The 11,114-nt window shown below is 60.5% G+C and overlaps 1 protein-coding gene across 1 annotated transcript; it reads left to right on the top strand.

Moving 5' to 3' along the window:
• The first annotated feature begins 7,032 nt into the window (after positions 1–7,032).
• GAL (galanin and GMAP prepropeptide) lies at positions 7,033–10,761 on the top strand. The gene is made up of 6 exons (XM_079103179.1): positions 7,033–7,149; positions 7,240–7,320; positions 7,700–7,754; positions 8,695–8,781; positions 9,161–9,238; positions 10,569–10,761. Exons 2-6 carry the CDS (start codon positions 7,240–7,242, stop codon positions 10,637–10,639), a joined length of 372 nt encoding a protein of 123 aa, XP_078959305.1. The 5' UTR covers positions 7,033–7,149; the 3' UTR covers positions 10,640–10,761.
• Positions 10,762–11,114: the final 353 nt, after the last annotated feature.

Here is an 11,114-nt window from a genome sequence, read left to right as displayed (position 1 = left end):
GGGACAGCTGTTGGGCGGGGGGCTGCCGTCTGGGCTGCTTGCAGGATAGCTGAGCTCCCGGAAAAGGCTGTCCCTGGCGACCGTAATTGGCCGTGTCCTTCCTTTTAGGAAGTCAGCCTCACTGTCCAAATATAATAACAGGGCATGAGAATTTGATTTCCCCCCCAGGGCCACAATGTGTTCTGTTGTGTGCGTATCCCAGGGAGGGGGGCAGAGGAGAATCTCCTGCCACTAAGGATCTGTCAACCTGATTTCCTCTTAATTAGTATTTACTTCCATTTTTATATCAGATCTACATCTTTAAAAATATATACGGACCACGACAGGCCTTTCCATTTCCTGTGGCCTGCGTTGCTCTAACCAGCGTGAGCACAGCTGGCAGCCTCGGTTCCTGAGGACGGGGCTCCCAGCTCCCGCCTGCCCCAGCACTGAGGCTGTCCAGCCTTACACGGCGCTTGGTCGAATTTGAGTTGCAGACAAACAAAAAACTCCCGAGCATTGCGTGGGACAGCCTCACACCCCACAATCACTTTTGTCTAAGATTCAGCTCTTACCGTGTGTTCTGTGCCCGTATCTGCCTACCTCCACCCCAGTCACCGGGAGGCCTTCTGGGGTGACATGGGGCCCACTGCATTTCAGGAGGGACACAGAGAAAGGTGAGGCTGGCGTGGACAGGAAGGCCCAGGGGTGTCCCACGGGGCCTTGGGCAGAGTCGGCCTGACCAAGAGGAGGAAGCACCAACACGGACCGGTCGTCCCAGGTCTTCTCGGTGTCACATGGAAAAATTCACGTCCCAGGAAATCCCTCGATCCCAGGAAGTTGGGTCGGATGGGGGCCCTACGTGGAAGGAGGCCCTGGACAGCAAATGTCCAGCTCAGACAACCAAGGCGTGTCTGCTTCCTAGACGCGGCTCGCCTGAATGAGTGTCGCCAGTGTGCAAGGCAGTGCAACACCTCCAGCCGCGCTGCTGTCCGGGGCTGCAGACCCACAGCCGTTCCCGTGCCTCCGAGGGACACGGTCCACCTCACCCGCCAAGCCCCAGCTGGGGGTGAGGCTGGCAGACACTGTCCCTTCCAAAAGGGAGCCGAAGCTCGGCCCCAGGGTCAGCAGGGGACGTGTCCTGCCCTGGATTTTCAGGAACACAAAGCAACATGCAGGAGGCTCATGTGCCTGTTTACTGAAGTCCAAGAGCGGACAAAATGATTGCCTGCCCTTAAGGTCTGGTGGTGGGTGTGCTTGGGGACAGTGGCTAATGGTGACAGAGGGACCTGGGGACACCTGGGACGCTGCCTGCGTCACACCACTGTAGGGAGCTCATCACTCATTTCTGTGTCTTTTACACAGATCATTCTTCAGCACAGGTTCTGTGAGGGCTTATAGTTTTTATTGTCCCTTAAGCGTGTCAGGTCTCCGAGAAGCAGGCAGGAGCAACTCTGGCCAGCTGTTCTGCAGGGCTCTGGCCCCAGTGCCTCTAACGCTGCCCTCCCGACCTTGGACCCACTGGTCACTGGCCCTCTCCGGAGATGCCCACATCCCATCAGCCAGATGGACTCACATATGGCCTGGGGAGCCGCTCAGGGGCCTGACTCTGGGCTGGGAAACAGGTGCAGCTGCCCAGGGCCTGCATGAGTCATGGGCCCCGCCCGCACCACAGGCAACGGGCCAGGCCAGGCAGCCAGCAGCTCCCCTTCCTCCAGGTCCAGCTGGGTGAGTCACCCCAGGGTGCGATGAAGTCTCGGACTCCTGGCAAGGGGCTGTGCCTCTGACCATCAAGGACAGTCCCTGGGGAAACTCATCTCCATGAGATCACCCCTGGAGCAGGACCACAGCAGCAGGAAAGGTGGTCCCCAGGGCCTCCGTGGGTGGGGCAGTGGTGGGTGTGGTCTATGAGGGGCCCTGCTGGGAAGTGGGCATTTCCCTGGCCCAGAGCCCAAGGCAGCCAGCACTGGGCTGGGGTGGGTTTGGGGAGAAGGGCCCCGCACCATCAGGCAGCGAAGGCTCCAGCCAGAGAGAGAGCCCAGGACTTGCAAGGGGCCGCCAGGAACCAGCTCCCACACTCTCAGCTCGCACAGCCCAGGTCGGCGGAGAGCTGAGCACACTGCAGCTGTGTCCAGGAGTGTCCTAAAGCGAGGCCCAGTGACCTCCACCGTGTCAGGGAGGGTGTTGGCTAGCCAAAGAAGACCAAGCACCTTCGGGAGATGCAGACTCTGCATTCCTCTTGGCTCGAGGTCCACCGCCCTGGAGGCCACAGCTCCAGGAGGGGCTCTGGACCCCAGCCCTGCAGGACACAGCTCTGTGGCCTGTGGCCCATCTCAGGGTCAGGACTGGGCTGGGGGCATGCCTGGGAGGGCCAAGGCCACTGGCCTGTACGTACCCGTAGAAACAGACCTGTTGACCCAAACCAGCGGCCAGTTGTGCTTTGCCTTGAAGGCCCAGAACCCACAGCCTCCCCAAGGCTGCTTTGCGAGGGGAGGCCTGGGGGTGGAAGAGGTCAGCTGGCCCTGCTCTCGGATGTCAGGGGTCGGCCTCCGTGAAGCAGGTCGGCTTCAGGGCCTCCCTGCAGCAGAGCCCAGCGTCCTCCCAGCGTCCTCCCACTCCAGCCTCAGAGGCTGGTGAGTTGAGCACACTGCAGTCCCCAGAGAAGGACGCCATTCCAGAGCTCCACTGTGGCTGGGGCTGTCCCTGGCCAGCAGGAGTGTGCAGAGCTGGGTGAGGTGGCTTGCAGAGAAGGCGTGATTCTCTGGCCAGCTGTCCTCAGCCCCGTGGACCTCGCGTCCCACCTCCTCTCTTCTCAGCTTGCATCCCAAACCCTGGTTCCTACAACCTTAGCCCCTTCGTAAAAGTACCCCGTGGAGCCAGCTGCAGTGGTGCACATGTGTAATCCCAGGGGCTCGGGAGGCTGAGGCAGGAGGATGGCAAGTTCAAAGCCAGCCTCAGTATTTTAGTGAGGCCCTAAGCAACTCAGTGAGACAGGCATTTCTAGGAATCCAGCTACCAAAGTCACCATGACAGTGGAACACAGAGATACACGGGCAGAAAGGTGCTCCTGCCAGTGACGCAACTCCAACTTCAGGCACAAGCCCAAGATTGTTTTTAGGGGTAGTTCTGGGGGCTTTTCTCAAAGACCACTGTGTTCTTGGAGTGAGGCTGGGTACCAGGGGTCAGCAGGATACCATGGAAACGGAAGGCCGGGGACGCAGAGGCTTGCGCTAGGTCGCCAGCCGCTCCCACCCCTTCCCAGTAGTAATGAGATCACAGTGGAACCGGCAGGCGGTGGGTGCTCGTCATTTCCCCTCCAGGCCTCTCTCGGTGAGCCCACCTTCCCCAGGCTGGCTGCTTCCCAGCATTGGGGTGATGCCAGCCCTGGTTGTATCACTCGCTTATTCGCAGAACATTTGTGGAGAGTTCTGTGTGAGACGTCCATCTGCACGTGAAAGAAGACACCCAATTAACATTGGGTTAAATAAAAAGGAAGAACATTTCTCTGTCAGGAAATAAGCCTGGAGGTCAGCAGCCCAGGGACCCAGGCTCAGGTCATCCAAGACTTAGTTTCTTTGGCCTTCTGTCCCTGAAGCCATCACCATGTGGTCCAAAACAGTTGCTTGACCTCCAGCCCTCCCATCTACATTCCAGGAAGGAGGAGGAAGGAAAGGAGAACCAAAAAGAGGCCCACCCATGTGACCCCCTCAACTTGGAACGTGTCTGGCTCCACTATTCAGCTGGCCAGTGCGGTTCACCTGCCAGCCCCAGCTTCCTGACCTCACATACCACCTTCTGATGATACCCAGGTGGTCATTCATATAACTGGTCCCTTTGTGGGTCTCTCGAGGGTGGGGTCAGCCCCAGCGCCAGGGTCCTGCAAGGGTGACCTCCCGTGGGGGCATAGCCTGGGCAGCGCTGGCTCTTCCTGGCTGTCAGATCCAGGCTGTTTTCTTGGTGGTGGCGAAGGCAGCTCTGAGAGAAGCCGAGCCGGCTCACGAGGCAGGCGGACGTGGCTTGCTCTCGATTTCCATTACACTAATGGCGACCCATTTGTCTGCCACACACTGGGTCGTCTTGGAGATGGCAGGTTGACAATGACTCCTGTGGGGTCACTGCTGAGCGAGGAGCCCATTACACCGCGAGCTGTGGCTGCAGCACGGCTTGTGCCGGGAGCTGTCACCCCAGATGCGCTGTCCTCATTCGCCAAGCGCGACCGCCCTCCGTGGGGGTCACTGCGCGCCTCCAGCTCCTGCATGGCTCCGTGGCCGCCTGCCGTGCTCAGACACTTTCAGCCCAGGTCACGGCCACAGCACCCCACCACCTAGGGAGGAGCCATGACTGGTGCTGCCGTCCCAGGTGGTGGGAGAAGTGACCCGACCCGGGCCTGACCGTGTGGCGCAGTCCTTCAGTGGACTCTGAGGGCCAGATAAGACTTGCCTATGGTCACACATGATATTTCCATGAGGAACTCTGGACAGGTGGCTGAAGGCTGGTACTTACTTGTTTATTCATTTACTTATTTTTAAGACAGGTTCTCACCATGTTGCCCAGGCTAGCCCCACACTTCCAGGCTAGCCCCCACACTTCTGGGCTCATGCGACCTTCCTGCCTTGACCTCTGAGGAGCTGGGGCGACAGGAGTCAGCTTTGGCTCTTTTCCTTTCTTCTTAGTCGTGGTGCCAACATTCCTTGGGCCCAGCCTCACCCCCAGCCCTGGCTGCACCTGGGGGCCTGGAGCCTTAGGGCTATTTCCCAGGAAGGTCTGGAAGCCACCGTGTGAAACCCTTTGACCAAAGAGGGACGTGCATCAGTTTGTCCGCAGAGGCCACCTTCTCCCCATTTTGAGACCCAAGCTCAGGCTCCATGGCCAGGGTGACCCTGGCTGGTGGTGCCTGAATTTTCTTTGGGACCTGGTGGGACACCTGAGAAAATCGCAGGTGCGGCAGAGGCCAGCCTCTCCACACCCGTTGGTGGTGAATGTCAGGGACATAGACGGCTGAAAAGCGGTCTTCCTCACAAGAAGGTGCTTACCAGACAAGCCCTCAAGTTTCTTTTAAAGCAAAAAAAGAAAAAAAGCAAACGAAAAGCTTCCATCGTCCTGAGGAAAGCAGCTGCGAGGGCTGGGGACTCAGCTCAGGCCAGGCTCCAGACACAAGGCCCTGCGCTCTGGCCTCAGCTCGGGGGAAAGCCAGGAAAGCAGCTGAAATCTCCACAGAATCCCGCCACCCTGACCCAGGGCAGGCCGCACCCCTGTCCTTCAGCCACCCCAAGGATCTAGGCTTAGAATCGCTACCTTTCCAAACAGGCTAAGCGCCTCCCGTTCAAGGGAAGTGGAGAAAAACAAGCGGCCTCAAGGTCTGGTGAGCCTGGCGAGCGAGACCTAACGAAGGGACACCAGGACAGCGTAAGAGCAGGACTCACCTCACACCGGTCCTGTCAAGGGTCGGGGACAATGTGCCCCAGCCCCTGACAGCCCCCAACACCCCTTACACACAGGGACCCACAGGGCAAGAGAGGTGCTACTGTCACCGCTGCAGGTCACAGGGCGACACCCTGTCCTCCACATCTCAGCTGTCTCCACTGCCATGGCAACAGCCCTCACTTCCTCTTTGGGGTAACTGTGGGCTCCAGAACAAAGTCTGTGGGTCCTGGCCAAGGCCTGGCCCTTACAGTCCTCCCCACCAGGCGGCTGGCATTAGGAATGACCAGAAGTCACACCTCGAGAAATCCTGCCCCTCTCCCCATCTCCGTCAGGACTCTGTCACTGAGACCCCTCACCAAGCCAGCACCCCTTCTTCCCATGACCCAAGCGGGCACTTGGCACTGCAGGCCAGAGCCCTGCCCTTTGAACTGGCAGCTGGACTTGGCAGAATCCTGGGGCACCCACGTCCTTCCTCACCCATGTGGAGGGTGCCCCAGCCATGGGCACAGGTTCTGAGGGTACTGGTGAGATGGCATTGTCATCTTTCCATTTCCTGTAACCTGGTGACCCTGGGGTCCCAGATGACCACTCTGAAATTCAGCCTGGCAGTGGGGAGAGTGGAGTCCCTCTGGCCCTGTTGGTTGAGTGTATCCAGCCAGCGAAGGGGAGGGCCAGGTACGTTTTTAGTGTGTTCCCCGTTTCTAGGGACCTGGAGGTACCCCCTGTTTCTGGTGTCTGAATGCAGAGGCACCACCTAGGCCTCCCTGTGGCCATGTGGTCCCCTTGAGTCCCAGCTCAGGAAGTTTTTGTGGGTAAGCAGGTAGGTGCCTTGCTCCTGACGGCCTCTTCCTGCTGCTAAGCCCACCCCCACCCTGGGTGGTCTCTGGAAGTCTGGGCTGGGAGCCACTCTGGGCTCCATAGGATCCAGGTTCTCAACTACCACCGAACCTGCCGACTTTTCCAGCTGGACCCAGAGCCAGGAGAAGCTGCTGCACAGGGCAAGAAGTGGTGTTCAGGCCGGCCATCCCCGGCCACGCAGGAAGGGCCCGCAGCAGCCTCAGGTGGCCAAGCAGCAGGATGGCCCCCTTTTAGCAGAACAGTGGGCTCACACCTGTTGCAGGGTGGCACTTGCGCTCCCTGCTGTCCATGCCAGCTCCCCCGGCACAGGAGCAGGGCAGAGGGGGAGCAGGTCCTGGGCTGCCCCACGCCAGCCTGGGTGCTGGACTGTGAAAATGGGCCTAGCTTGGGCCAAGGGTCGCCCCAGTGGTCCCCTGCCCTTGGGAGATCTCTGTGTGACGAGACCCCAGCCCAGCGGGGAGGCTGCAGGACGTGGGGCAGGGGCATCGGGCTGAGGTGGGACGGCAGGGGCGGGCTCGGCCCCAGCTACGACCCGGGCCGCGGGTTGGGGTCTCCCACACGGCCTGGGGGCTCGTTCCCGCGGGGTGGCGGGGCTCCCGTCCCCTCCTGTGCTGCTGGCTTGCAGCGCCGAGCAGCGGAGTTCCAGTCACTGCGGCCCCTGCGGCCCCGCGGGCGGGGGCGGCGCCGGGCGGGTGACGTGGCGGCTGCGGCTCCGCACGCGCGGCATAAATAGCGGCTGCGGCGGAGCGGCCGCCACACGTCGGGCAGCGGGACGCGCCATGCGGTGAGCCAGCCCGCGCCCAGCCCGCCACGCGACGCCCGGCCCGACCCCGACGCCTGCGAGCGCACGCCCGGACCGCGCCGCCCTTCCCCGACCCGCCGCCCAAGGTACCCGCGCTCAGTCGCTCGGTCCCCGCGTCCCCGCGTCCCTTGTCCCCGCCCCGACGTGCGCCCACCTGCCCGCCTGGCTCCCTGCAGATGGCCGGAGGCCGCGCCCTGCTGCTCGCCGCGCTCCTGCTCTCCGCCGCGCTGCCCACCACGCTGGGGCTCGGGCCGCCGGTAAGTGAGGGGACAGGGCCCCCAGGGAGGGAAGGGGCCACCGCTGCAGGACCCGCCTGGAAGTGGGGCAGCCCAGGACACGCAGGGCACCGGGAGAAGGGCCCCAGCTGCCCGTAGGCCGAGCACCCCGCTCCCGGGCAGCTCGGCGCTGGGGCCAGAAGAAGTGCACCCAGCCAGCCGAGGGAGCGCCGGTGACCCCAGCGGCCGCTGGGGCTGCAGCTGAATTGCCTGGTGGAGCTGCAGCCCGGGTCAGGGTCAGACAAAGGTGTGGCGGCACCGGCTGCCCAGGCTTTTTCCTGTCCCTGGAGAGCTTGGCCGAGCTCCCTCCACTCACCTTGCTCCCGGCCACCTCACCTGACCCTCTTTTCTGTCATTTAAGGCAAAGGAAAAGAGAGGCTGGACCCTGAACAGTGCCGGCTACCTTTTGGGCCCACGTAAGTGTCGCAGAGCTCTTGGTCTCTGAGCTGATGGGGCATTGCGTTAATCCAGTCGTCATTTTGATACATTGATGTCCAGTTTGGACCACATAAAGGGGGACATTTTCGTGACACTGCAAGGGGGTGGGGCTGCCACCAGCTTAACCAGCTCTTGGCAAACTCCTGCCTCTACCCTCCCCACTCCCAGGAAGGCAGCTCCAGACCCCGAGCTGTTTGCCTGCTGGGTACTTTGTGGCCTCCTGTGGGTCCAGGACTGAAAAGTCCAGCTTTGAAAACGGGTACCCTGCCCGGCAGGATTGCTCAGAGGACACCTGGGGAACCAGATCCCTCGATTCCTCTGCAGATTCAGGCCAGGAACTCTGCCCCTGGGAAGCGAATCAGTTTCCCCTCATCTAGCCTGCTGGTCCCCACTCCTGGACGGCCACGCCCCTCGGCACTCCCAGCTTCCTGTCCCGGACCCTGCAGCAGCTTCTAAAGGGCTCTCTGCTGGCCACCACGGCCCCCACCTTAGCCCCGCACTCCCTCTCCTCAGTCCTCCCTGCCGCCTTCTCTGGCTCCACTCCACGCCACACAGCTGCCAGAGTGGCCTTTGAAAATAATAGATATAAATCAGATTTCAATGTATATTAAAATACATACATAGTTCTGATGTATATATAGTCCCCCGGCTTGCAGGCTGTGAGGACCCCAGTCTCTGTCATCCTGTGAGGTCCTGGCTGGCGCACCAGGGCTGTCCTGTGTGGTGGGCGCATTGCGTGCCCCCTTCTGCTGGCAGCCTCCCTCCTTCCCAGCACCTGTGTGAGGGCTGGCAGCCGGTCGGCCACTGGCCTCCCTCCCTGTCTCCACGCCGTGCCTTTAGTTTAGTCCAGAGTGTCCTTTAGTGGGGAGGGTATGGGTCAGTGGGCAGCCGGTGCTTCCCTCTCTCCTCTGCAAGCAGATGCCATCGACACCCACAGATCCTTTAGCGACAAGCATGGCCTGGCTGGCAAGCGGGAACTCCAGCCCGAGGATGAAGTGAAGCCAGGTGAGAGGTTGCTCCCCCAGGCCTCCAAGGGACTGCCAGCCTCCTGCCAGCCTCCCACCACAGCCACAGCCAGAACCTGCCCTGGCCGCCGCCCGACCGAGATGGCACCTGTCAACTGACAGGAACAGCCGGCAAGCCCAAGTGCGGTCCCGGAGCAGCTGCAGAGACGGCAGGGCTGGCCGAGGGCTCCTCTGGGCCAGCATGCCGGCAGGGCCTCGGCCCAGCCCCACCACGGCTCTAGGGAAAGCACGCGGTGCCCGCAAACCCTGGGGCACCCTGCTCACTGACCTTGGTGCCCAGATCTCCCTGACACTGGGGGACACCGAGGGTACAGGTCACCCGTTGTGGCAAGCTGTGATGCTGGCCTTTTGTTTTCCAGGAAGCCTTGACAGGGCGCTGCCTGAGAACAGTATAGTGCGCACAGTAGTTGAGTTTCTGACTTTCTTGCATCTCAAAGGTATGTGAAATACCACAATTCAAAATGCCATTGTTGGCAGTGGTGGAGCACTTACCTGGCAGGCACAAGGCCCTGGGTTCCAGCTCCGCCACACACGCACACGGGCACGCACATGCTCTGAGAACACTGGGTTCCGACAGCCCGGCGGGGGGTGTGTTCCTGGAGTCCTGCTCCTGGGGAGGCTCAAACCCAGGAGTTCAAAGTCAGCCTGGGCAACACGGGGAGACCCCATCGTAAAAAGGAAAAGAAAAACAAACCCAGAAAACAAACAAGAGAAAGGTGCCGTCGCACTCATGGGTAGATACCCAGTCCCCTCCTGATGGGTGTTAGGACACAAGGCTGGAGACGCGGGCCAGGCTTGCAGTACCATGGCAACACTGTCCCTCAAAGCGCCATTAGACCAGACAGAGGGGCTCTGGGTACAGATTGCTCCACTAGACCCATAGTTTTTGACATGGTGACAACTGCTGTCTTTTAGGGCCATGGTCGGCCCAAGCCAGGGGCTTGAGAGCCATCTGAAGCCAACTACAGGCACAGAAAACCAGGAGGTCACACTCAGGTTTCAGAGAAGAGGCTCTGGACCCTGGCTGGCCTTAGTGGGACAGTCACAGGACAGAACACACTGCAGTGGTGGGGGAAGCCTGGGAGGAGGTCGAGGCTCTGAGTTAACACAGGAGGCCAGCGTGGGACCCTGGTGGGGGATGAGGACGGGCCACTTTGTCTTACCAACAGAGACTCTGGTTGTTGAATTCTGCAGTTGTCTTGCTGTGGAGTTTGGTAGGACCCGATCGGTTGCTTTCATTTGCAGTGGGCTGGGGCTCTGCTCCCTGCTTTGGTTGAAGGACCTCCGGCAGGTGGTGGCCGTGGGGAGAGGAGGAAAGTTTGGGGCAGGGAGATTTAAGGTCCACTCTGCTTGTTGCTTATTCCCTAGAACCATGCAGGCGCAGGGCAGTGGGGGAGGACTCGGGGGCGTTTGGAGTTAGAAATCTCAAGAGCCATCAGCCAGCTCCCTCTGTGGGAGCCAGCAGAGCCTTGGGGACGTCTCTGCGGAGAATAGGCGCTTCTCCCACCAGGGGCGGGTTGGGTCTGCCTGGTGTCTTTATTTTGCTTTGAACTTCGTAATATGGAAAGGCCTTCCTCAGGAGATACCAATTTTCATTACTCGACAGGAATTATACTTCATTAAGCATCAATTTGAGAGTCTGATGATGTCAGATGCTTTCTGAGCCGGGGAGACAGGGTGCCAAGCCCAATTCAGGGACTGAGCCCCCCCTGCCGTGTGCGGAGGCTGGTTCTCACTGGCTGCCTGAGTGCGTTTCTTCCTTTCCAGAGGCCGGAGCCCTCCACAGCCTGGCCGGTCTTCCCTCGGAGGTATCCTCAGAAGACACAGAGCAGTCCTGAGAGGCTCTGTCCCCTGCGTCCCCTGTGTCTGTCTGCGCATCATCACCCTGGAAGATGCGGACACTCTGCCGGCTTATGTGGAGTGACCCCTCTGTGCTCTGCCTCCCTGCTGTGCTCTTATCATTTACAGTGATTTGGTTTTTGGTAATTGTTTTGAGTGACAAAATAAAAAAATAGCAACTGCTTGGAACTGTCTGGGTCTCGCGGGCTTTGCTCTCCGTGCCGTCAACACCGCGCAGCAGACACAACCCCACGGCCAGGCGCCACAGGGAGAGCCTCTCCGCCTCACCCCTCTCGCACGTCCAGGGGACGTAGGGTTGTTTGTCTTGGAGGCAAGTCTGTTACCGAGCTGGTCACAACGCAGACCCACAGAACCCCCTTCTAAGAGCTGCCACTTAGGGAGGCAGGAGTGGAAGGCGGTGACAGGGTGGCTGCAAGGTGCTGTGTGGTGACGCTCGTCAGCAGGGGTGACGAG

The sequence above is a fragment of the Sciurus vulgaris genome, assembly GCF_902686455.1.
Source record: "Sciurus vulgaris genome assembly, chromosome: 11".
NCBI lineage: Eukaryota > Metazoa > Chordata > Mammalia > Rodentia > Sciuridae > Sciurus > Sciurus vulgaris.
The sequence above is the reverse complement of the archived record's forward strand: the minus strand, read 5'-3'. Positions and strand labels throughout refer to the sequence as shown.